Source organism: Monodon monoceros, unplaced genomic scaffold (assembly GCF_005190385.1).
Source record: "Monodon monoceros isolate NGI ecotype Baffin Bay Population unplaced genomic scaffold, NGI_Narwhal_1 Super_Scaffold_7, whole genome shotgun sequence".
Taxonomy (NCBI): Eukaryota; Metazoa; Chordata; class Mammalia; order Artiodactyla; family Monodontidae; genus Monodon; species Monodon monoceros.
Window position 1 is genome coordinate 28,378,224 of NW_021703784.1, and position 27,969 is coordinate 28,406,192.

General features: G+C 37.2%; 1 protein-coding gene across 2 annotated transcripts in view; it reads left to right on the forward strand.

Moving 5' to 3' along the window:
* The first annotated feature begins 3,722 nt into the window (after positions 1–3,722).
* Positions 3,723–27,969, forward strand: part of PDGFD (platelet derived growth factor D) — a 236,480-nt gene continuing 212,233 nt past the window's right edge. For both annotated transcript variants that reach the window (XM_029208291.1, XM_029208292.1), the window contains exon 1: positions 3,723–4,148. In XM_029208291.1, the coding sequence (XP_029064124.1) occupies positions 4,025–4,148 (124 nt within the window). In that variant the 5' untranslated portion in view covers positions 3,723–4,024. The remainder of the gene's footprint in view (positions 4,149–27,969) is intronic.

Sequence of the window (27,969 nt, forward strand, 5' to 3'; positions counted from 1 at the left end):
TCTAAATAGACATTTCTCCAAAGAAGATATACAGATTGCCAACAAACACATGAAAGAATGCTCAACATCACTAATCATTAGAGAAATGCAAATCAAAACTACAACGAAGTATCACCTCACATCAGTCAGAATGGCCATCAACAAAAAATCTACAAACAATAAACACTGTGGAGGGTGTGGAGAAAAGGGAATCCTGTTGCACTGTTGGTGAGAATGTAAATTGATACAACCACTATGGAGAACAGTATGGAGGTTCCTTAAAAAACTAAAATTAGAGCTACCATACTACCCAGCAATCCCACTACTGGGCATATACCCTGAGAAAACCATAATTTAAAAAGGGTCATTGCAGCTTTATTTACAATAGCCAGGAGATGGCAGCAACCTAAGTGTCCATTGACAGATGAATGGATAAAGAATATGTGGCACGTATATACAATGGACTATTACTCAGCCATAAAAAGGAATGATACTGAGTTATTTGTAGTGAGGTGGATGGTCCTAGAGTCTGTCATACAGAGTGAAGTAAGTCAGAAAAAGAAAAATGAATACCATATGCTAACACATATACATGGAGTCTAAAAAAAAAAAGTGGTTATGAAGAACCTAGGGGCAGGATGGAATTAAAGACACAGACCTACTAGAGAATGGACTTGAGGACATGGGGAGGGGGAAGGGTAAGCTGGACAAAGTGATAGAGTGGCATGGACATGTACACATTACCAAATGTAAAATCGATAGCTAGTGGGAAGGATCCACATAGCACAGGGAGATCAGCTCGGTGGTTTGTGACCACCTAGAGGGGTGGGATAGGGAGGGTGGGAGGGAGACGCAAGAGAGAGGAGATATGGGGATATATGTATATGTATAGCTGATTCAGTTTGTTATAAAGCAGAAACTAACACACCATTGTAAAGCAATTATACTCCAATAAAGATGTTAAAAAAAAATGTAGTGGCAAATTCAATCTGTTGGTAAGTTAGTTTGAGATACATGTAAAAAATTAGTTGATACAATCTTATCTATTATCTTGATACCAGACCTTTCCCATTTTCTCAATATATTCTTATTAAACTCTACTCTGTGTACAGTGATACCTTAGTTGATATAATCAACATAATTTATAAGAATTAAGTATTAGGTAATACTGAAAACAAATTTCTGAACAATTGGTTAGGCTCAGGTGCCTAATTTTTTGGTTTTATAGTTGATTTGGTTTATTTACTGACATTAAAAATGAAGAACATGTTGATTATGTGGGACAACCTTTACTATTCTCAGGTAATTATTTGACATTATGAGTGAATAATACCTTGTGAGAGCACAGTATTAGTATCTTGGACAAAACTACTTTGAGTGCTCTAAATTCAATATTTTATATAAGATATTGAGATAAATAACCTTGCTGAGTATTTCTTTGCTTATAATAACATAAGCCACTTGCACATTTTCTAATATTTCCTATATTCTCATGTCAGGAGTTATGGATGAAATTTAATGAGTGTTTCCAACCACTTTTTAAAAGTGGTATCATATATTTTAATTACCCTCCTCCTATCCCATCAATCTTTGACCCTCTTCTCTTATTAATACAGATATATCTTTGTTTATGGTCTCTCTCATCCATTAGAATGTATGCTCCAAGGAAATAGAGATTTTATTTCTCATGTTCACTATTTTATCCCGAGGGTTTTTAGACTAGGCCATGGCAAGAGGGAAAATCTAATGCTTAATTAAAACTTGCTGAGTGACTAAATGATCGAATGCAAGCCCAGGTTTTATGTCCCTCATCGGTGCCTCTTCCAGGGACTGATTATATTTTGAGACCTCTTTTCCCAGTGACTTAGAAACTTTTTGATCAGGTTTGACGGAAATACCTCTTATATCCCTGTGTTTATGTGTGTTTGAAACAAAATAGTCATGAAATAATCTGATAATTAAATTTATAAGCTACTCTATTTCATTCTATTGATATTTATTTAAAAAATGTTGCAGCAGAGGATTTTTAGAGCAGTAAAAATACTCTGTATGATACCACAATGATGAATATGGTATGAATATTGGCAAATATGCAATATTTAATGGCAAATACACCATTTTATATTTGTTGAAACCCACAGAATGTGCAACACCAAGAGTGAGCTAATGTAACCTTTATGTGTACCATATGTAACCAAGAGTGTACCATAAGTGCAGGTTCATCAATTGTAACAAATGTACCACTCTGGTGGGGGATTTGATAATGGGGAAGACCATTCATATGTGGGGGCAGAGGGCACATGGGAAATCTCTGGACCTTCATCTCAATTTTGCAGTGAACCTAAAACTGCTCTAAAAAAATAAAGTCAATTTAAAAAAATAATGCTGGTCTTGTAATTTATTTCACAATGCACAAACACGCAGTTTGTAACACTGTTTTAGACAAAAATGCCAAGAGGTAAACCACATTAATTTTTGAATATGTAGAAAGAACACATGTATTAGTCAGCCTTGGATGGTGTAATCTCAAGTCTAAATCTTCCTGAATTTCCTAGGCTTCTCAGGGCTTCCAGCTTTCTCTATATATCATATATAGAGATATTCTCATACCCCAGACTTTCAGGAGCTGAAAGGCCTGAAAGAGACTGGAAAATGTCTCTTCCTTGAGCAGCTGAGAAATTATGTAAATCTGGAGTTGGATTCAGGTACAAACAAAGCAAAATACTAAAGTTATTTCATATAATTCTCACCACAACGATACAAACTAAAGAATGACTACTCACCTTTTTTAAGTAAAGAAACTGAGGCTCAAAAGGTCAAATGACTTAAGGTGACAAAGCTAGTGAGCAGCAGAGTCTTGATTTGCTCCTGTTCCATATATAGTCCCCTACCCCTAGGAGATAGAGGCATGTGTAGAAGTTCTTGGAATCCAGAGGCAGTTCCTCTGGACCTCCGAGCTTCCAGATACTCAGAGTAGGGAGGCCCAAAGTCCTGGATGTTCCCTGCCTCTTTTTGTGGAACATGAATACAACACAATTCCCCCTCAGCTTCTTCACCTTTCCTGTCTGTCCTGGCTCAACCCCACCCAACTTCTAGACCCTTCTACTTTTCAGGGGGTGGGGGTGGGACATATACCAACACCCTTGAGGATTTACTGTACACTTGGTCACACGCGTCCCTCTTACCTAGGGCCCTGTGAGATAGGAAGGACAGGCTGTGTTTCTCCCTGAGAAATTAACCTTGACTTGGCCAAGGTCACACCTACTGGAGCTCAAAGGAAGCTCAGAAACAAGCTCATTTACTATTGAGCTTTTCCACTTTTTCATTTAGTAAAATCTTGACTGAGTAGAATCTGATCTTGATTATTGTAAACGACAAACTTCCAACTCCAGCCCTCCTCCCCAAACCCCACCATCACCCAAGCAGGAGCCATGTCTTATGGGTGGAGGAGCCCATCACCTCTGGAGAAGTTTGTGGATTCTACCCTCTTCCACTTCCTCCCGGCCACCCAGTTCCTTGTCCCCCGCTGTCCCTCTGGTCTAACGTCTAGGGTTAAGCCCAGAGTGGTGGGAAGAGTTGCGTCTCACGGTCACACTGGGCGCGCTCAGTGGCAGAGCGGCCTTCGGCTGGACCCGGGCAGCCTTGTGCGCGCGCCGCGGCTGGGAGCCCGAGTGCGCGCAGCTCAGGGGCTGCCGCCGCCGCTGGGGCCGAGGACGCGGCTTCTCTGCTCGCCCGCCCGGGACGCCACGCCACCCGCCCCCTGCAGCCTGTGTTGCAGCTGCCGGCCACCGGAAGGGGCGAACAAACGTCAACCTGTTGTTTGTCCCGTCACCATTTATCAACTCTCAGCACCACAAGGAAGTGCGGCCGCCACCCGCGCGCAGAAAGTTCAGCATGCAGGAAGTTTGGGGAGAGCTCGGCGACTAGCACGGCGGGGCGGCCCGGGCTAGCGCAGGGCGAGCGTGGGGGCCAGAGCGCGGCGTGGTCCTGGGAGCCTGTCCCGGCTTTTTCTTGGAGCGACGCTGTCCCTAGGTCGCTGATCCCAATGCACCGGCTCATCCTTGTCTACACGCTAGTCTGCTCAAACTTTTGCAGCTACCGGGACACTTCTGCAACTCCGCAGAGCGCATCCATCAAAGCTTTGCGCAACGCCAACCTCAGGCGAGATGGTAAGAGACTCAGCTTTTATTTTTTTTTAATTAAGTAATCACGTTTTTTGTTGTCATCATTGTTGTCCCACACCCCTTTTCAGTCTTTCATATGAACCTTGGTTGTGTGTATGGGCGGGTGGGGGGGTAGGGGGAAGAGGGGTCGGGTCCTGTCTCCAGTCCCGAGAGAGCCCCTTCTACCGGAATGGACAGAGGGGTGTGGGACCTGTGCTTGAGGGGATCAGATAGGTCAGGTGGCTCATCTCCCTGATCCTAGAGAAGTCATTTTGGTGTCAAGCAGTCAGCTGATGCTAGGATCCCAGAGTTGAAGAAAGTTGCAGGCTGTGCCGCACCACGGTCAGGCTCTCCACCTTTTGGACTGGAAATACGGATAGCTGGGGCATTTGTGGAGGGACTCAAGAGTGTCTTTCTCTGGGTGATTTATTTTTATTTTTCTTAAGTGTGGGGAGAGGGAATGATTCATTTCAGAGGAAATGATAGCTGGAACAGAGAACTTATTTATGTATTATTTATGTTGAGGAGACTGTGGTGTGCATACTGCGGTGTGCAGTATGTTGCCCTTTTCATCCCCAGAGTGATTTTTTCCAGTGGACTTCAGCGTGGCTCAAAAACTCAGAGTCTGGGAGAAAATGCCTTTTGGAGTTTTATCTGTATCCCGGGGGACCTGGCTTCTGCTATTAGTTGTCTTGCATAGAATTCTTTCCAACTGTTTGCAAGAAGTAAAGATCTTTAAGCAGCTCTCTTAAGCAAAGTCCCAAGCAGACTTGTTTGTTTTCCTTTACTATGGAGGACACCTGGGTCATTGGATCCCAGCGATTTTAATTGCGTTTATTTACTTTCTGGGCCTCCACCAAGGTCTGAAGTTGATTTATTCCTGAATTCTCAAGTACAGCTGATGTTGCCAATAATTTGCAGCTGTTTCCACCATCTACCTGAACTGACCCATAGGTTTTTGTGTTTGTTTTTTTTTCCCTTCATCAAAAATATCTTTCTTTCCTTCTGCTTGCTTAAAGTTCTAACAGATCTCCTAAGGAGATCACCAAGCTATTCTTAATGACTTCACTCTTGGAGCTGGCAACATTTGACCTCTGGTAAATTCATATTAGCCTTCTTATTTTCTTATCAGTTTCTCTCTTGGTATGTCCTTAATTTGGACATCACTGAAAAGCTTCTGTGCTTTGAAACAAACAGACAAAAACCTTATTATATTTTCTGATGGCAAGTATGCTGTGTATTTCAGTGTGCTAAAGTCATCTGAAGCGGAGGGGGTACAGGGAAGCCACAGAGTAACCTCCAGGCAGAAGGTCACCCTGTATTTATAGAATTACCTTATCACAATATTTTGTGTAAAATATGCTAGCAGTGCATTTTTGATAACACTTCATCTTAGTGTAAGCCCAAAATTTTCTTATTAATTAAAAAAAAAAGATTTAGGCTCAAGACTAAACTTTTATAGCTTTGTTTCACTCATTAATGTTTCCACCAGAGACAATCTTCTACTCATTGAGTTTTTAGAGGTGTTAATGTTTGCACTTAATGTGCTCTTTCAGCTACATAGAGTAAAATGCCATTTATAATTTGCATGACTTCATAGCCATAATTTTGTAATCCTTAGCTTCCCAAGTATGAGTTACAAGAAATCAAGGACAGAAAATGAAAAATATGTAACCATTGCCCATTAACCCAAGATTCTGACTAAAACCAAGTCACGCAGCTCATATCTCTGTTTTTTGGAAAAGAATAATCTCATTTTACTTTTTGCTGTTAAAACTCCATACATCTATCTAGTCTATACGAGAAGTGCTAATACTTTATTTTATTAAAATTTGAAAACTACCCTAGATTTATTTCTTCATATTTTAGAGAGAGCTGTTTTGCAATTACAGCACACATACACATACACACTTTGATTAATTCAGATTGCTCAGTACTTAACTCAGTGTCAATCTCATTTATAAATAAGGCTAGGAAAGGGGGAAAGGTAGTTGGATTAAAAGAAAATTGTTGTATACAGAGTAAAAATAATTAACACTCATAATGAACTTTTAGTTGGGGGAATTTTCAAAAGGCAGCTTATTCTTGTTATAGAGAGACATTCTCAAAAAAAAGGTAATATTGCCCCAAAGGAAAGCAGTTAGATCTTAGGAGGTGAAAAAAAGTCTTAGAAATTACAATGGTTTGTGGTCCTCCAAAGGGTCAGTACATATAAACAGATATATAGTACATTTGTAGTATTAGCAATTCATAGGGAGCAGATGTGATTAGAAAAAAAAAAAGAATGTCTAAAAAGGCTTCTTAACCAGGGGAGTGACGATATGAAGAAAAGGTTGAGAAACACTGTTGTAGAGTTTTGGTGAGAGAGTAAGAATAAAGGGTCTTTGAAAAAGTTTAGACATCCACTGGGAAATTTTAATGGCAACAATTGAGCTGATGAGAGAAAGTAATAACTTATTAAATTAAACCCTTGTTCTGATTCCAGACATTTTAAACTTGCTCTCTCAAAGTTCCTTAATGGCTCAATAAAGGGGACAATACTCTTGATCCGATTAAGACAGGGTATAAGTTTGTGGAGGACATAAACAGAGAATACAATAAGGGGAAGATAGAAGATAAAAGTTTCCAAACATTAATTTAGGGTCCTTAGAAGACCTGGACCTCAGATTACAAATCGTAGGAAATCTAACAAAAGATTAGATATGGCCCTTACTAGGGGTTTCAAAACCGTTATCTAATGATGGAACTGTCTTTACGCTTGAGGGCCATCGTTTTGTCTCTGCTGACCCTGTTAGCTGCTACCTAATGTTGGGGTTAAGAAAGGAAGAATGATGACAGGCATCCCCTGTTCTTGGCATGAGGTATGTTGGATCCTATCCAGCCTGATACAGAATCTTGTTTTTTGGTCTCCCAATACCTAATAGCTCCAGGTAACTGAAGTATTTAAGAAATGAATTGGAGATAAAGTGTGAAGGTTGGTAAATGATAGTCTCCTTCTACCCAGTGTAGGAGGCTGCTCTGTTGCAGTCTCCTGGCCTTTCAGAAATCTTCATCACATTATGTTCTTGTTCTAAAAGGAATGTCTGTAGAGCCCTTGCCAGCACTTGCAGAATGACAAAAGGTGACCCAAGGAAGAGGGTGGTTGAATTTGGTCCCTGTCTCCAGGAGGAAACTAATAGGTTCTATAGCTAAGAAGAATTAAAATATAACAGTTTGCAGTGCTTGAGTATTTATGCTTCCTTATATCATATTTGTTATTCTTTCTCAAACTGATTTACTTTTGAAACCCATTCCTGATCCAACTCTTAGCACAGAGAAAATCTTCCTTTAGCAATAGCATCTACATATTTTTATTTTAGTGCCTGTGCAGTTGGTGCTTTTGTTATAATAACTGGACACAACTGGTGTTTCTCAGAGTGTGAATCAAGAAGTGTGAAGGTAGCAATTAACTGACAGTATTGCTTACTTATTTTTAAATCTAACTAGATAGAACTTCCTGCTTATGGAGTTAAGATTACAGATGCACTCTTCATTTTCTTGACCCTTTTTTGCGCTCAGAAAGTACAGGTGTTGGTGGCAAATGATTTACCTTTGTAAATCACAAAGGTAACCTGGTTAGTGTTTGGCAACATTTTAAGTTATTTCAAACTTTTACATTTCAGAATTTATGCAATTTTAAAAGGGACATTTTTATATAACTTTTACGTGAAGGACAGTTTCAGCAAAAAGCTACAGGGGGATGATATACAGTAGCAAAAGGAAAGGATACAAGAAAAATGCTGCAGCAAAAATGTTCTGACTCCCCATATAGTATTTTAGGACCAAATGTAAGTCCTAAATAAAGGAATAAGCCCGTGAGACACTAAAGTGCAAAAGTGCACAGACAGGAAGAAATATTTTCTTCCAAGAATTTTTTTTTCAGAATAAGCATGAAGCGTGCCTTGTTTCTTACAAGCATTGATGATAAATATAGTAATATATCTTTGCTCTTCACCCTGATATGCTGACATTCATTTATTAGCTTTAATTTTTATAGATTAATACTGTGTTCTTTGTGATTTGTGCCGTGTGCAGACAGGGAGGTCATAGCACATGAGCTGTCCTTCATTATGAAGAGTGATCTTGTCCCAAGTTTGGGGTTTTTTACTTGAGCACTTTTTGTAGAGTGTTTATAAAGACGGACAGTTTTGGGTGCAGTGCTTTGTCTATAAATATGAGCCAAACGTGATTTGAAACCTTGTATGTTAGGACTCTTGATTTTTGAAATTTGAAATCTAGCATGCCTTCTTTGGACTGAGGGAGCTCAGTGACAGTTCTTGAGTGTGGGCTCTGAGAATGGGTTGAATATGCTGTGTTAGTTTTGAACAAGTCATTTCAGATCTAATGTGAGAAGCTGCTGCTAAGCTCTGCATTTTGCAGAAACATTTAATAAGCTATATAGCAAGAGCCTACTTTTACAGAATTTCACTATTCAACAGCTTCAACTATGTAAAACGCAACCAAATGAACTAATATATGTGCAACAGATCCACTTAAAGACCAAATCAGTGTCACAACGTGTATAAATGAGGTCATAAAGTTCCTGTGGTAGACACTTATATACCCTTTTCCTTTACTTTCCATGTAGCTCTACCTCACTTGCATATGTGGTTTCCCTGTCCACAGCACAGCAAGAGCATGGTGTTAGAATAGAGAACAGTACTGGTTCGATATATTCACACTATTAGCATTGAGAAGTGACAGCTAGTAGTTTTCCTGCTTCCTCTTACTTTTTTTCAGGCTTAGGCTTCTTATTGAAACAGGTGAGAATAGTTCCAGCTTGCAATGGACTGAATATTTATTTGTGTCCCCCCAAAATTTGTATGTCGAAATCCCAACCCCCAGTGTGATGATCTTAGGAAGTGGAGCCCTTGGAAGTTGATTAGAATCATGAGAGCAGGGCCCTCATGAGTGAGATTAGCGCCCTCATAAAAGAGACCCCAGAGATATCCTCACCTCTTCCACCACATGAGGAGACAGCAGAAAAACATGGAATCTGCTGGACTTCCCAGCCTCTCAGACTATAAGAAATACATATCTGTAGTTTTAAGCCACTCAATCTGTAGAAGTTTGTTATAGCAGCCCAAATGGACTATAATCTCTTTCTGTATGTCACTGGGGAAGTACTATATTACAGCCCAGTAAAATTGATGATTTTAGAGGATGTTCTTGAGTCATAAAGGAAAGTTTAGATTGTATGTTTAATAGGTTTACCAGGATCATAAACTGGTATTAGCTTATGTATATATGGATTTCAACCAGAAAATTGACAGTGCTTACTATGACAACCTTATGGAAAAGAACAATTATAGTCTGGATAATAATGGACTGTTATTATCATTCTTTTAGTGATAACTAATAGATTTGTGTTAGCCAAGAGGGAGGTGAACAGGAATTTTTATCTGCATTTTGGATTAGACCCTATTGGGTTCAGGATTCTGAATAACTTGAATGAAGACACAGAAAACACATTTACATGCATATTTTATCTGGAAAAAATAGTTAACAGGTTGAATTAGATAGAGTTTGGCTGATTTTTTCTATAAAGGGCCAGATAGTAAATATTTTAGGCTTTCCTAAAGTCATGAGGTCTCTGTTGCAACTATTCAACTGCGATTATATCATGAGAGCAGCCATAGGAATTCCATAAATAAATGTGTGTGGCTGTGTTGCAATAAAACTTTATTTACATAAACAGACAGTGGGCCTGCAGGCTGTAGTTTGCTGACTGCTGAATTAGAGAATCTACATACTCTTAGGTTGAAATGATGGGCTGATCCTATCAGAATGAAATTCAGCAGGGATAAATGCAAAATCTAGCTCTTTGGTTAGAAAATAAAAACAACTGCATAATTACAGAATGGAATAACTTGAATTAATTTCAGTTTATGCTATACTAGATAGAGAGATAGAATGATAGATAGATAGGTAGATAGATAGAGATATGTCTATACCTTTATCTTCTAACTGGTTTAGTTGAACACAGCTTATGCTTCAACAAATGATGTAGTTGCTAAACAACAACAACAGTGTAAAACTGGTATTAGTGTTAATACTATGTTGGGATCAGGGAGGCAGCAGTGCTCTTATAAATTAGAATCTGTTCAGTCATGCATGAGGGTGTTGTGCTCTTGGTCTCTCTCCTTGCAGGCTTCTGCCTCTTTCTGACTCCTTCAAACCCATGTCCTAAACCCACAGACTTTAATACTCTCCTGTATTTAAACTTCACTTCTTATTGTCTCCATCCTGTTAGCCCACACATATGTTTAAGTGTCTTTGCATTCTCCCACAACATATATAAGTTGTTTTAATGTTTTTCTTCATTTTAGCACAGTATAAACTTCTTCAGTCTCACCATGCCTTACTGTCTCTACTTCTTGTTTCCCTTACCCATTGCAGTTTGAAGTCATCCCTACCACTCTGGGTGAGGTCACTGTGATCTGTAGCCTCCTTTGTGATCATTCTTGAAATGATCTCTTCCTTTGGTTTGACACTACCCCTCCTTTTCCTTAACTATTCCTAAATGTAAGTTTGAAATGGTGATAGAAATAAAGCCAGAATTAACACAGTACTTATTTTAGGTTCTTTGGAGAAACAAGATTAGAAAAGGCTTAAAAAGTGTATCTTATGTTTTGTTCTGTCCCTGTAACCATTATAAATAGTGAAAGTAGTGGGGAAAATCTTAGAATATAATTGGGATCTTGTTAATATAAAAAGAAACGTTTAAAGTTAAAAAATATTGTCATATTATAACCTATCAAGCTCTACAATTGAAGCATTTTGGAGGTAGATATGTACATATACATTATATAAACTTATAATATTTAAAAAACAGAATACTTATACTATAGAAATATGACATTGAATAACCACATAGAAATTTTCCCTTATATCATTGAGTGTTCTTTTACTTATTTATTTTTTTTGTCTCCTTGGCTGAGTCTTCATCTTCCTGTCTGCCCTTAAGGCTCTGGCCTTAACCTTATCTTCTCACTTTTCCTCACTGTTAGTCTCAAGAGGATCTTAGTTTTTTCCAAAGTGTCAATTGCTACTTATATGTGAATGATGTGTAAATCTATTTTTACTGATTCTGCTGTTTATTGAGCTTTTGATCTGTCTTTATATTTCACTTCTTGAGGTCTGCAATGGGTGATCCCACTGGCACTTAAAGGAAATGCTCCAATTCAGTAGGCCTCAGAGTGAAATTATCAGTTTTTTTAAATATTGGGTTATTCATCCAATGGTGGATTCCTTAGCAGTATTAAACCTTTTGTTGTTTTTCTTCCAGACACATCATAATTGTTTTTGAATGAACTATTGAGTGAATGTGCTGACCAGGTATCACATTTTAGACAGGAATTGCACCACCCTATGTAGCCTTTTCTGACTCCCAATCCTCTCTAGGTAGAATTGGCTACTCCTTTGTTTTCCCAATTTTTCCATGGTACTTATTTATTTACAAATCTGCCATCTGCTGATGTGAGCATACTTGTTATATTTAATGAAGCTGTGCACCTCATTATCTGTTTCATTGCCTGGCACGTAGGACTTCTCCTCAATAAGGTTTGAAGAGTCGGTAAATCAACCAATCACTGTCAGAAGACAGTGATTGACAGTGTCAGAAGATCAGTTTATGACTGATATTTGGGCCACATGAGCCCTATCATATTGTAAATGAATGGGAGCAAGGACGTTTAAACTCTGAAGCTAGGGTGACTGTAAGGTTTCTGTTAATTGTCTGGATGGCTGTTTGTATTATTGAACAGGATAAGGATTAGAAGAGGAAGAACAGATGAGGGAAAGTCATGAAGGTAGAAAATTAATTTGCGGATACTTTAAGCTTTAGGAGCTTGTACAATATCCATGTGGATGAAATCTAGAGGAGGGAGGTAATAGAGAAGCACTCATTTGCATGAAATGCATGCAGAGTGAACATGAAGTAATCAACTATGTACTCTCATGTTTTTAAAGTAAGTGGTTGAAGTGAGAGAGTGGCATGGACACATATACACTACCAAATGTAAAATAGATAGCTAGTGGGAAGCAGCCACATAGCACAGGGAGATCAGCTCGGTGCTTTTTGACCACCTAGAGGGGTGGGATAGGGATGGTGGGAGGGAGACGCAAGAGGGAGGAGATATGAGGATATATGTATACATATAGCTGATTCACTTCGTTATAAAGCAGAAACTAACACACCATTGTAAAGCAATTATACGCCAATAAGGATGTTTAAAAAAAAAAGGATGTGGAGAAAAGGGAACCCTTGTACACTGTTGGTGGGAATGTAAATTGGTGCAGCCACTGTGGGAAAACAGTATGGAGGATGCTCAAAAAACTAAAAATAGAACTACCATATGACTCAGCAATTCCACTCCTGGGTTTATATCTGAAAAAAACACCAACACTAATTCAGAAAGATACATGCACCCCATTGTTCATAGCAGCATTATTTACAATTGCAAAGATATGGCAACAACCTAAGTGTCTATCAACACATAAATGGATAAAGAAGATGTGGTGTATGTGTACAGTGGAATACTACTCAGCCATAAGAAAGAATGAAAATTTGCCATTTGCAGCAACATGGATGGACTGGGAGGGCATTATGCTAAGTGAAATTAAGTCAGACAGAGAAAGATAAATACTGTGTGATACCACTTATATGTGGAATCTAAAAAATACAACAAACTAGTGAATATAACAAAAAAGAAGCAGATTTACAGAGATAGAGAACAAACTAATGGTTACCAGGGAAAGAGGGAGAGGCAATATAAGGGTGGGGGAGTGGGAGGTACAAACTATTGGGTGTAAGATAGGCTGAAGGATGTATGCACAAGATGGGGAATATAGCCAATATTTTGTAATAACTGTAAATGGACAGTAACCTTCAAAAATTGCATAAAAAATTAAAAAGTAAAAAAAAAAAGTGGTATTCATGATTGTGGGTGTATAATACTAATAGCTGATATTCCTAGAGTTCTTATAACATGACAAAGTGCTTTCATAGCCATTATAGACAGTGGCTTGGTGTGAAGAATTGGTCCTTTCCAAATGACTTTGTTGAAAATTTCAAGATCACATATACTTTTAGACTGCTCCCTTAGGCATAAGCATGACACTTTGGGATTAATTTTGGACTAATATCAATGAAATGTGGAGAATTTTCAACTGTTTCTCCCCCACGCAACCCCCCCCCCAAAAAAAAACCCTCACACATACTCTGACTAGAATCAATCCTTTTTGGTATACCTTTCCTTTCCAGAATTAGTATTTGAGTACTTTTATGTGAAGTTCCCACTACTTAATAAAGTTCAAAAGAAAGAAGAAGAAATAAATTAAGGATCATGAAACAAGTCTTAAGGTTCAGTCAGGATGATTGACTATGGAAAGCTAAGAAAGAGTAATGCATCTCCATTCTGTTTAAAGATTTATCTACAGAGAGAGAACATGTTCATGCTATTTTACTGAGGGTTAAATAAGAGAGTTGCTATTGAATGGAATAAAAAAAGTATACATTTCCTATGAAAACAAAAAGTCCATAGATGAAGTTGCTAAACATGGAATTAAAAGATTTTTAGATAGTTGCTAATTTGAAAAAAAAGAGAGAGAGAGAGAGATGGTGTGAGAGCTATTTGGAATTTAGTTTAAGTACAGCATATGCAGAGATTATTTAAATACCCCAGGAAGAGCCACTGTGGCTTTATATTATTTTCATTCAATTCTTTAGTTTACTACTTTTCACCAGACCCAACTGCAATAAACATAAACACTACTCATTTGTTCAAAAAATATTTATTGAGTACTGACTAAATGCAAATCTCTGGATGAAGCACTGAGGCAGAAACAGTTAAACCTAGGGCACACTCTCTACTCTGTTAAAGCTTATACTTCAGTTGATGAGATAAAGTATTCATGGGAATAAACAAAGGGCAAGACAGGGCCATCTGTGTGCCGCTATCATGTTACTTTGTTGTTGTTTTTTTTTAAATACTCTGTCCTGTTGAGCAAATTTTAACCTTAAATCATCTATCCTAATATTTAGTTCAGAAAAAAATGATATTGATTAAACTGTTGTTGAGCACAGTACTATTTGAGGATTGAAAGACAAATTCTTTATTGGTTATTACTATTATATCAATTAAGATTTGAGCAGAAAAGTAACTTTTAATTGTAGAACTGGGAGTCATACGTTCTTGGTTTTAGATTTTAGGCTAAATATTTCTGAACCATAAAAACAAATATAGGGGCTCACTTACCTACCCAGGAAGACTTAAATTTTTAACATGTGATATGCACTATGATTATTTGACCACTGGATGGCAGCAGAAAAAAGACAGCTTTGTGCATATTATTATTATTTTTTTTACTCCCTCTCTTGGTTGGGCATGTCAGTTCAGCTAGGGAAATTTTATATTTTCCAAATACATTGAAAAGAATAAACTACAAATCATGGTAATCTGTCATTAATATATAACTATTATAGTCCATATGACCTCAATAAATTTTAAGTATAATTAAAATATGTTGAAAATACATGACTATTTTACTGCTTTGTACCCTTTACTCATCTAGTTTGCATGTATAAAATTCCTGAAAGTCCAACTTAGAAACATTGATTAGTTGAAAATCATTTTCTGAACAACAGTTGCATGTGCACAGCCACTGGTTGACAAATTTCCTTTGAGTGCATGGCCAGCTAGTTGGCCACTCTAGACTTGCAGTAAGTCCCTGGAGACTCCTCATTACTTTTCAGGTGAATGGGTTTATCAAAAATAAGTTACTTTGAGGGACAAAAGCATAATTATGATATCAGAAGTGAGAAGTCATCTTCTCTGAACGTTGCAGTTTCTGAGATCTAAGGAGACACAGGGCAGAGTGGTGAGCATGTAAAAGTGTAGGAACATGAAACCTGCAGCTCTCTACCTAGATGCAGAGCAATAATCAGTTATGGGTGTGCAATAGCCACATAATTCCACATTAAAAAATTTGGTTGTGTTCATCCAGCTTTAATAAAAATTTCAAAGTGGTATACAAAATGACCATTTTTAGTGAATGCTTTAGGGCAGATTGGAAAACTATGTATTGGGGTCTGTATGAGGCTGAATAATGACCCTCATGTCCTAATTCTGGTACCTAACTGCTATGTTCTATGGCAAAGACTCTGCAGATGTGATTTAGCTTAGGATCTTGAAAAGGTGAGATTATCCTGAATTATTTCAATGGGTCCTGATGCAATCACAAATGCCCTTATGGAGATTTGACACAGGCAGAAGAGAGGGCAATGTGACCACAGAAACGGAGATTTGAGTGCTGCTACGACCACAAGCCAAGGAATGCTAGCAGCCACCAGACGCTGGAAGATGCAAGGAACAGATTCTCCACTCGAGCATCCGGAAGGAGCAGGACCCTGCCAACACCTTGATTTTGGCTCTTTGAACTGATTTCACACTTGTGGCCTCCAGGATTCTAAGAGAATAAGTGTGTGTTGTTTTAAGCCAGTAAACTTGTGGCAATTTGTTACAGCACTCACAGTAAACTAATAAAGGGTCTTTGATGTGAAAGATGAATGGTTGAACTGCCTATTTGTTGAGCAGTTTTCTAACTGTAAAATTTCATTGACCTATAAAGCTGTATCAACATTTTAATGGTGCATTTTGATCTCTGCCTTTGAGAATTCTCTAGTAAGACAAGCCTTACTTCTGCCCTAATTCCATATCAGAATATTTAGGAAATTCTGGTTCCAAATCTTACCTATTTTTCAGATAAGATTAAGTCCTGACATGATGAAAAGGACAGTGATCCTATTTCATCATATTTTCATTGAATCTTAAAATTTTCCCTTAACCTAAATATGTCATTTATGCATTTGTTGGCTCATAGTTTATTCATTTGTTTATGCCACAGAGTTTGTTGTGAGACTATTACGTGTCAGTTTCTATACTAAGTTCTGGGGCAAAGTGTTGAAAGTGATGTGATAATAATAATTTTATTAATTAACTATATGATAATCGTGATAATAGCTACCATCCACAGAGTTCTTATTGGTATGGAGAGTATGCTGATGTAATATGATATGTGTAAGTGCAGTGATGCTATTATATGTTATGTGATGGAACATAGATATTTCTAGATGACATATTTGCAAATATTAGGATTATTAGAAATTTGGAGTTTAGGACAGAGTCAGAGAATTCCAGTTGAATTTCTGAGCCCAGTTGCCTTAGCTCAAACTGAGCCCAATTCTTACCACTGTAGGCCATCATTGTCCAACAGAAATATAATGCAAACCAATGTTATTTTAAAAACTTTAGTAACCATATTAAAAAGTAAAAAGAAAAGCATGAAGTTAATTTTAATAATATATTTTATTTAATCCAATCTATATCCAAATATTATTTCAATGTTTAATAAATATTTTTAAAATACTGATTTCTTTTTATATTATTTTTATCATATTGAGCCTTCAAAATATGATATGCATTTTATATATACACATAACACATCCTATTTCAGACTAGTCACATTGCAAATACTCAGTAACCACATGATGCTAGGCATTACTGATTTGAACAACACGGTATCTTAAGATTATTTATGTAGACAAACACAAGTTATCACTGGTGTTTTTCCAACATAAAAAAAATATTGAACTTATGAAAACTATATCTCCCTCTCTTTGTTGCAACGTGTTTAAATTGACTGTGTCACTTTTTAGGGGGATTAATAACCCAGCATGGGCAAGTTTTATGTGGTTTATATTTTGTTTTTTTTTATATCAACATCGTTAGAGTTGACGTTTCTGGTTATTTTCATGTATACTCTTTAAAAAAATTTTTTTGCAGTCATCTCATAAACCTGCAGTCAACCGGGCTACTCAGTTTATATTATATGCAGGTGCAAAATTTCTGATATTTGAGAAGCTTCTTTTGAAAACAGCAGCTGGCACTTCATTTCTCTGCTATGGATGGAAAAAAGCTGTGTTTAACCAGCACTGGTTTTCCTTTTCATTTACAACTTAATTTGACTTAGGTAATGATAACATTCTCTTTTTATCACTTGACCAGTTTAAAGAATTACTCTTTCTGGCTGATCAGTAAAAGATCTGTAAAAAACAAAATACTGCTATGTGTTTGGGAGGGGGTTAACCTATTATATATTTGGTACAGATTTTTATTAAATTACCCATATCTCCTTGGCTTTAGAAGCTTTGGACAGCATATATTTGGAGCATGCCTTTTTTTTAAGCAAAATTAAATGTTATGAAAACTGTTGTTTTGCATTTTAAAATTTCAGATCTATCATTCATTTACTCCGTGGCCAAGAAGTGAAAGGTGATTAATAAAAGTTATTACAGAAATATAAATAATTTCTACTTTTCCTAAGTGACATATTTCTACCAAGCTTTTGGTTGGGTGTTTGTTAGCATGGCCTTTTAATCTGTTTGTAATTCGGGCAAACAAAGGTGTTCTACCAAGTAGAATGGCTTGTAAGGGTGTACTTTTTTTCCTTAACTGATTTTAGAAACATCTCGTTGGATTGTGTTCCTGTGAGAGGCTTATATGCAATGATGTTATGTAAAACTCTCATTGCTGTAAAATTTCTTTCAGTGGGGGTTGCAACCTCAGTTGCCCATTTTGATGTCTCATCCCAGGAAGGACCTCAGCATGGTGTACCTAGTTTTCCAAACAAATACCCAAGATTGGAAGGGCTAAGGAAGACTAAGAAAGGCACTGCTTCATGAGCTCAGAATCTCTTCAACAACTCTTTATGTCAGGACACAGCATGACTCTATTGTTATGGAAAATATTTTATTCATAAGGCACTTTTTGTTTTCAGTGAAGAAGTGGTTTTGAAAACAGTGACTCTTTTTTAGTATGCCCTCTCGCACCCTTCTCACTTACCTCTACTTGAAATTGTATCATTCATTTTTTTGTTTTGTTTTGTTTTGTTTTTGCGGTTCGCGAGCCTCTCACTGTTGTGGCCTCTCCCGTTGCGGAGCACAGGCTCCGGACGCGCAGGCTCAGCGGCCGTGGCTCACGGGCCCAGCCGATCCGCGGCATGTGGGATCTTCCCGGACCGGGGCACGAACCCGTGTCCCCTGCATCGGCAGGCGGACTCTCAACCACTGCACCACCAGGGAGGCCCATCATTCATTTTTATTTGTGTATGTTCTTTATTCTCCCAAGAATCTAAACTCTGTTAGGATAGAGACTTTGTCTCTTTTATTCCCTACAGTATGCCTGGCTCCTGGAATAGTACCAGGTATATAGGAGATGCTCAGTAAGTATTTGCTAAATGATTGGCTGAAGTGAACATCAGCAGGGTGCAATTTAGATGAAGCTCAATCTTGAAGCAAGAGCAAGGTGTCTGTGGAGAGCAGTGGTGGACCGACTTGGAAGCTAATGAAACTTAAGCTTCCAGGTCCTTCCCTTACTATGTCCCTTCCAAGGCCCTATTACCTAATTTTATATTTATAATATAAAATGATAGTTTTCTTAAAGAGAGCATCCCAAATTGTATGTGTCAGACCCCACAAAATCTGAATGATTCCTTAGTATTAAGGTACATATCTTGCCATTTGAGTTTATTCTGAAGATATGTGAAAATATCTTCTACCAGATAAACAAATTAGTACAGCAGGACTCCGTTACCCCAAGAGCTGGCTTAACCACATGGTCTAGTCTTAATTTAAAACATTCTGACAGACCGATGAGCACAGTGATTGCAGTGCTTTTGTGTTACTTCCCTTGTACGCATTTTTGCTTCCATGATTGAGACATATATACATATATATATATACACACCCACCACGGGTCTGTTGTACAGCAGTCCCCCCTTATCCACCGTTTCTCTCTCCATGGTTTCAGTTACACGCAGTCAACTGCGGTGGGAAAATATTAAATGGAAACTTCCAGAAATTAAAAAAAAACCTGACAAGTTTTAAATTGTGCGCCATTTTGTGTAGCATGATGAAATCTCCTGCTGTCCCACTGTAGTCCGCTGACAAAGTGAATCATCTTTTTGTCCAAAGCCCTTTAGTCATTCAGTAGCCATCACAGGTTATGTTGAGGTATCATAGTGCTTGTGTTCAAGTCACCCTTATTTTATTTAACAATGTCTCCGAAGCCCAAGAATAGTGATGCTGGCAATTCAGATATGCCAAAGAAGTCTTAAAGTACTTACTTTAAGTGCAAAGGTGAAAGTTCTCAACTTAATAAAGAAAAAATATCATATGCTGAGGTTGCTAAGATCTATGGTAAGAACAAACCTTCTATCTATAAAATTGTGAAGAAGGAAAATGAAATTTTGCTGGTTTTACTGTTGCATCTCAAACTGCAAACGTTAAGGCCACAGTGCATGACAAGTGCTTAGTTAAGATGGAAAAGACATTAAATGTGTACAATAAGATATTGAGATAGAGTAAGAGAGAGAGACCACATTCATATAACCTTTATTACAGCATATTGTACATTCATATAACCTTTATTATAGTATATTGCTATAATTGTTCTATTTTATTATTAGTTATTGTTGTTAATCACTTACTGTACTTAATTTATAAATTAAATTTTATTATAGGTATGTATATATAGGAAAAACAGAGTATATAGAGATTTCTGTACTAGCCATGGTTTCAGGCATCCACTGAGGGTCTTGAACTGTATCCCCTGTGGATAGGGGAGACTACTATATTTATTCCCAAACATATGTCTTCCAGTTGTACACATTAATGTAATTACATAATTTAAATATTGTGTGACATAACAAAACAAAGGAGAGTTTTGTTTACAAAAATATTTAATTGAATACTTTTTCCAAGCTTTAATGATGAGTTCCTAAAAAAATATGTTGTTGAGTTAGGTATGAGTGAGACAATTGAACTATTCTCCAGAGTGAAAATAAAATAAAATAAATCTAAGAAGCCTGAAGGGCTCCATCTATAAATTACATCATATGTATCTTTAATTTTTTTTCTACTTTCAAGAAAGAAAAATTGGAAATTATGGATGAGTATGGACGTGGCTTATTCAAGAAAGATTACAAAGATTTTATCAGCATGAGACATACTGAAAGAAAATATCTTTGTACTTCATCAGAACTTGGTCACTGGAATGCACATTTTTATGTTTAAGCTAAAATAAAACATAAAACTCTCCATTTTAACTGGTGTTTTAAATTGATCAATCCATTGCTGTTTCAACTATGTTGATAAGAGGGTTCCCAATGTGTGTACAGAAAAATAATGTCTTAAAGAGACACATCCAGCTTATACTAATAGAGGTTAATGAAATTTATTATTATGAAAAGGAAATCTAGCCTGATGAGAGGCTAGGTATGGAATAATGATTAAAGATAGCAAGACCTGAGCTGAAATCCTGCCCCTACCACTTGCTAGCTACGTATTCTTGGGAAATTACTCAACCCCTCTCAGACCTCAGAGATTGAAAACAAAAAACAAACAAATAAACAAAAAAGAGAAAAACACCTATATTATAAAGTGAATGTGAAGATCAGTTACTAGATGGAGAGCTCTTAACACAATGTTAAAGACACAATACTTAATAAACAATAGGGTATTTAGATGTCTGCATTAAGTTGTTTATCAGGGTTTTTTCACATTTCAACATTTTTTCAGAGTATACATTAAATAATAAAAGTTGTACCTTACTACAAGTAGTAGTAATGGCTATTTCTAGAGCGTGTTTATATGATGACTTCATAGACTCACTAAATTTTAGGGCTGGAAGGCTTCTTTGAGGTAGGCTAGGCCATCTTCTTGCTCTACAGTTGATGAAACCATGGCAGAGAGAGAAGTGCAGTGACTTGCCTAAAGTCACACAGTGGTTCAAATTCAAGTACAAGTTTTCTAACCTCTCATCTGTTACTCTTTCCATAGTATCACAGATGCCTCATGTCTATTGTTAGGTATGACAACAGGCAATTTCAGTAAAGACTGGAGGTAAGAATGAAAGAAAGTGGCCTCACCAACCTCTTATTGATTATATCATCAATACTGTCTATCTTTCCCTCCAGCATTGTGTTCAGTTTGGGCTTTTTTATGGCAAATATAATGGCTATAATTTTTTTTAGCATTTTGAACTAAAAAGTAGTGATAAGAATTGAGAATTTGTGATTATTCCTTTTTTCTTCTTCTTTTTAAAAATTTTATCTATAATCTTAACCTTCAGTGTTCAGCTTACTGGAGTATTTTTAAGTCAAAGATCAAGCTAGTTTGCAGCCTGTTCAGGAGAGACTTGATTTTTTAGCAATCTGCTTTCTGTATATAAAACATGAATCTAAATAAAGTTGAAAGTCAGGATGAAATCCACTTCTGAGTTGCCAATCAAAGCTTCCTTTAACATCTAAAAGCAATATATACAAACTAGGCTTAAGAGAAAGGACAGAAACTTAAGCTCCCTTAATCTTAACTGAGTTTAAAAAGTAGACAAATCAGTTTTATAAGGTAATCAAGGAAAAAAAGTAAATCCTTTCCTGGATTTTAAGCAGCACTTTGGAAGTGAGTTTTGCTTGATTTATCAGTCATTAACGGAATATTTACTGAATATCTAGTCAGGCACTTTAGCTGCTAGAGATGTGCTGGTAAAAGAGACATGATTCTCCACCATAGGAGTTCATATGGTGGGGAGACTCTCAAGGCCAGTAGATTGTAGGCACCAGAGTAACTGCCTTGAGCTAAACAAGCCAAGAGAGCACTGAGGGAGGGACCTCCATCTCAGAACCAGTGTAAGAGTGGTTCCCCAAAACTCTTCCCCAAAATGCTTTACGTTGCCTCAAAATGTAAATAATGCCTCCAAGGATAGAAATATATAGGTGAAACAAAATCTTTGAAGTCCAGTCAATCAGCAGCCAGATTTTGTATTTTCATAGAGGCCAATACCAAATAAGAATTTCACAAAGCACAGGGTTTCTGCTTTATTCTATAAGCATTGACTTAAGATCCCTAATTCATGTTTCCTCTTCTCCAGTGTGTTCAGAAATGCATAGGCCTGACATAGATATTTGTTTTAGTATAAATCTTATTATCTAATTCATGAGTTTCTAAAACAGCCCCAGCAAACAATTCCTGATCTGGAGGTGTTCCTAATGCCAAAAGGAAGGTACAGCTTCTTATCCAAAAAAAAAAAAAAAAAAAATCACATATGAAAATATGGTGGACCTTTTAAAATAGCATGTTTAGTAGAGAAAGCAATTAATTTTCTTTGCAAAATATTAATGATAACAGCACCCTATTCTTGAAATATGCACTAGAAAGAAAATCACCATAGTGCCCTAAAAATGAGGCCATCATCTTCCAGGGAGCTGTTGGAGCTGTGTGATCTCAAGACCATGTGATCTCAGTGAGACATATGGCTGTGAGAGAGCAGCTCTCTTCCCTGGAGAGTTCCCTGTCATTACAGGAATGATTTCCTAGCCTCACTCACGATACCCTGACAGCAGGTGGTTCTGAATCCATAATGGAGATGTGGTAGCAAGGCCCACACCATTGCTCCTTGATGCATCATAATGCTGGCTACTACAGAAGGCATTGGCTATGTTGAGTGACTTATGGACAGTCTACATTTTCTAGAGGATTTTCGAGGAATAACCATCACTTCTTGGAACTCTTTCCCTTTCTAGTCACAAAGAAGTTCTTAGGCCTTAGATTTTTCTAAAGCATGGTCAATCACATCTCAAACTCTCACTTAACTACATCAAGAACTTGGAGACTTGATGATAAGAGAACTCACAGAAGACTTGAAAACTCATTGATTTATTTGACAAATAATTGCTGAGCATCTGTTGTTAGTAAGGCACTGCACTAGGTAGATAAGATGGAGATTTAAACAATCTATTAGATCATCTCTGCATTTATATATTATGTATATATTCACACATACACACATATACCCAGATGCATGATAACATTTTACATATATACACAAGTATACACATACCTGTACACTTATTTATCTGTTCAAATATATGGTACACATATCATAAATATGTTCATACATGACCTAAATATATGTGATATCATTAATGTGGCAGTGTTAATTATATATGGTAAGTGTTAAAACGTGATGCTGTAACAGTTCTAATTAGGGAGAGTTACTAACCCCAGAGAATCAGGAATCATTTTATGGAATAGAAAATGATGTTTGAACCAGACCATAAAGATGATATATTTTCTAGGGCTGTTGTATCAAATTACTACAGCCTTGGTGACTAAAACAACAGGAACTGATTCTTTCGCAGTTCTGGAGGCCAGAAGCCCAACAGTGAGGTGCCAGCAGGGCACAGCCAGCAGAGGTTCTCAGGGAGAATCTGTTCCTGGCCTTCTCTTAGCTGCTGGCTGTCCTGGGCTGTGGACACATCACTCCAGACTCTGCCTCCCTGCTCACACTGCCTTCTCTTCTGTGTGTTCACTCTCTTGGCTCCTTTTATAAGGACAGCTGAGATTGTATGTAGGACTCAGGTGAATAATACTGTACAGGGTAAACTCCTCAAGGTCTTAAACTTAATTGTATCTTTTGCCATATAAGGTACTAGTCACAAGTTTCGGGTATTAGAGTGTGGACATATCTTTTGGGGGGACACCATTCAACCCCCTACAGATGAGAACCTTTCAAAGACTGAGTTTGAGGAGAGCATTACAAGCTGAGAAACTAAACTAAGCAGAGATGTAGGGGCAGGGAAAGAAGGCGTATCCAGTAACAAGGAGGAGCGTCAGAGAGCAGCAGTGTGCAGAGGGTAGGGGAGAGGGAAACGAACAAGGGTCAGGGGCCAGGTCACGGAGGCCTTGTGGTCCTGGGCATCCAAGTTAAAATGATGGGAGAACCAGTGAGAACCAGATAGCACTCTATTAACATAGTGAGACCTCACCAAAGCCTACATGGAGCTGTTAGCCATGAGAATAGAAAGGAAGGGAGAGATCTCAGCAGTAATTAGATTCCATTGAAGAGAATTCCAAATGCATGGATAACTGGGAGAGAGTTAGGGCATTAACAGTAGCGAAATTAGAAGATTAAAATGATGGTTGGGTTTGGATGTGTTGCTTCAGTTTCCAGCTTGACATCCAGAGGGAGGTGCAGTTGGAAATGTGGAATTGATCTCCAGAGTGTTTGGCATTGGAGTTAACTACACTGAAGGGTGAGGCTCCTGAAGGATGAAAGGGAAGGGGAAGAAGAGAATGTCTCTAAAGTTACCATCTTAGAGAACTCCTTCCTTTAGGGGTTAGGGGAACTAAGCTTCCTTTTTTCGTTATATTTTAGAAAGTATACTTTTTTGACACAGAGGATTATTTAATGCACAGGATTTTTCACACACTGATTGTAAGTGAGCTCAATCTCTTTTTGTCGTGTCTACTGGAATACTGTTATGTGAATGTTGCTATGATTCTTTGCATTTTGTGCTAAAGTAACTTAATTATGACCTTATTAAAGTAACATGATTATATTTGCTCTTTGCTTTATGGTAATGACTGATAAACAAAATGCTAATTGGCATTACAGTTTTGTGCTATATTTGTTCTGATATTCAAAAGTTTAATTAGGATTTAATTTGCACATCAGCCTGAGTAGTAGTCTATCCCGATATTTCTTTTACTTTTTTTGTTCAGGGAAAGTTATTTATTAAGACATGGCAAGGGTTCAAGGTTTTGTCACTGTATGTAGTGTTAATACTGGTTTTCAGGGAAGGCAGTTTTTTTTATTAACCAAGGAATTATGCACTTGGTTCCAATTACATCATTGAATGTGAAGTGTTTGTTGTTTCAAGTGAAAAATCACTGGATTATCCTTTGTCCAGTTGAAAGCAATAGCTTCTACACTAATGTTGGTGTTAGTCTTTAGTTTTTAGTGTTTGTGATTAAATTTTTGTCCCAAGAGCTTACTTCTGGTTCAGTTCAGATCCATATAAACCTTATGGTTTATCAGATATTAAACTTATCAGATATTAATTTCTCCTGGGGCACCTGGTGCTCACTTTTTCCCATGTATCTCTTGTTACTTTTATTCATTTTATTTTTTAACTATTTCCGTTAGAAGTTATATCCCTTCTCCCCACCCCTGTTATGCTCTGAGGTTGCAGTGCAGTGCATCCAATTTCTGCATTAGGAATTAGCTGCCATAGGCTTCACTGCCAACTTTCACGAACTACAGAATCCTGGGTCATCTGTCTATTGGAAATAACATCATTCTGTGGTATCGTCAGAGCAGATAATGAAAGAATCAAAGGAGATCATGTGAATTTAAAAGTACTCTGAAAAAATTCACTCTGAAAAAATTCAAAGTACCATACAATGTGTGGTATAATCATACTGTATGTTTAATGCTATAGATATTTAGTTATTTATTTTGAAATGACACATTCAGACCACAGAGAAGGAAAGGTAGATGGATTAAAGTTGTGCATCTCAAAATATATTGTGCATATGAACTACCTAGAGATAATGTTGAAATGTTGAGTCTGAAGATTCAGGAGGTCTGTCATGAGCCTGATGATATGGTGCATCTAACAAGCTACTGGCTGATGTCCATTCTGCTTGTTTGTGGAGCACACACTTAGTAGCAAGGAACTAAAGAACTAATGCAGGTTTCTCCCTAGTCAAATATTAGAAGAATATAAAAGTACATATATATAAGTTTACACCACTTGTGGACCCAGGTGCATTCTTGATAATACACATAGATCTGAGAGGAAGCATAAGAAATTTTTTAATTCCGTTGGAGAATCAAAGCAAGGTAAAAACTGGAAAACAAAATTAATCTAACCAGGGATTTTGCTGTTTAAAAAAGCTTTGTAGTGATACCTTTTGTAATGCAAATTTCTGTCTAAAATAACTGCTTTGTAAACATGGGTTTCCTCACTGAGTTTTCTTAAGAGTGGATTTTTAATTTAAAGAAAGAGTTAATGTATAAATTACAATCTGTTGTCAATTTTTTCTCTGTTCAATAAATATGATAATTTTGGTAGTTACATCATTTCATTTTTTTCCTTTAACATGTAGAATTATTATAGCAGATTAGCTATCATGGATTAATATCATTTGTTCTTAATAAGAAAATTTTCAGAAAATATTCATCTCCATAACATAGGCCAGGTTGGGGATGCCTACAGTGTATCAAGAATTGGCTAAATGTGGAGGATACAAGATGAGTGGGCATGATTTCTGCTTTTAGGAGCTCATTTTCTTCTGGGGAGACCAAGCATTTTTGCATAATCATTAACAAAACCCTGGCATCTCTCTGCAGAGGGGAAGCCCTGTGCTCTGGATAAGGGTGGGTGTGGGGAGGTAGTGTGGGTTCAGCAGAGGTGGCAGACAGCAGCTTGAGCTAGGTGTTAAGTTAAGTGGGTCTGTTTGGAAGGGCAGGAGTGGCAGACAGAATTCCAGAAAGAGAATTCTAGACATTCAGTAAGTAAGAAGACACAAAAAAGTTATGTACATTGCTCGCAGAATAATTTCAGGTACAATGGAAAATCATAATCAATCATCACAGAATTTGTTACGTGGAAGTCAGCCAGTCAGTCTGTGACCCAGTCAAGTCAGGATGGTCTATGGCAACAGTGAGATTTTGCCAATTCAACTGTAACTTTCTGAAGTATGGAGTACTAAAAAGGCTCAGTACTCTTTGGAGCACTATAGCTTTTCCTTGTGCTAAGGATAAAATTTGCCAAATAAGCTTTACTTTCACGCTAGAAACAATGCTGCAAATTTTGTATCTGTAGGCATGTTTATGATTTCGGGGTTTGGCAGAATATTTCAGTTCCCATGAAGTATTTTCTGTGTTGATCATCACACTTTATTACATTTTTTTTTGTTTTTTTTAATCCTCCTTTCTCCTGCTAGAATGTATGTTGACAAGCTATAGGGCAATGACTGAATCTCTTATTCACAGCTATGTCATGAGGAGAGTGCTGGAGCATATTATTTATTAAGGATGCAATTCTGTATTGGTCCAATGTTTAAAGGTCCTTTAAACATTCTAAACCACAGATAAATTTTTAAATGCACTTAATATTTACAATAGTGTTAATATTTTATGCAGGCCATTTGGTATAATGGGCCCTAGTGTTCAGTAGACCAGAGATGTAGAAATGCTGGGTTAGTAGAACAAAGAATGGAAGGAAGGAACTGTAAGTGCAGCCCCTGCTGAGATGTTTGATGACTAGCAAATTCTCTAGGATGGTACTTAGTTTTTCGATATGCAAAATGAGGACCTTGGGCTAGTTATACTCTAAGTCTCTTCTAGTTCTAAAATTTTATGGCGTGTATAAGTAAAATATCACTGTAAAGTCTTTTAGGGAGTTGACCCCAATGTTTGAGTGTTTCTTAAAAGTACTTGATCTGGCAGGCAGGATAATCCTTTACATTTATCTGCAGTAAAGCATAAAAGTGATGACAGATAGCTATTGGTACAGGTGCATCTGGCAGAGCAAATGTTGACATAGATTTAGTATGACATAATCATGCTTTTCATGTTATTTATTATTGGAGAAGGTGTATTTGTGAAAAGTTACATGCAAGCTGAATCTCATTCTCATGTCGTTGATGTTGTAGTTTATAAAATGTTTATTTTTGTCAGTATATGTATATAGCTAAAAAATCAAACAGAAGTCTCTCAGCGTTTACAGTAATGAACAGTGATCCTTCCAATCTCTTTTTATGTGCAAATCCCAATTCCCCGAGTACTCTGGCTTTTTTCTATAATTGGCAAAGGTTTTGTTATTTCTTTGCATATACTTCTGTTTCTAGATTTGTCAATTTTAGGCATCATTTACTGTC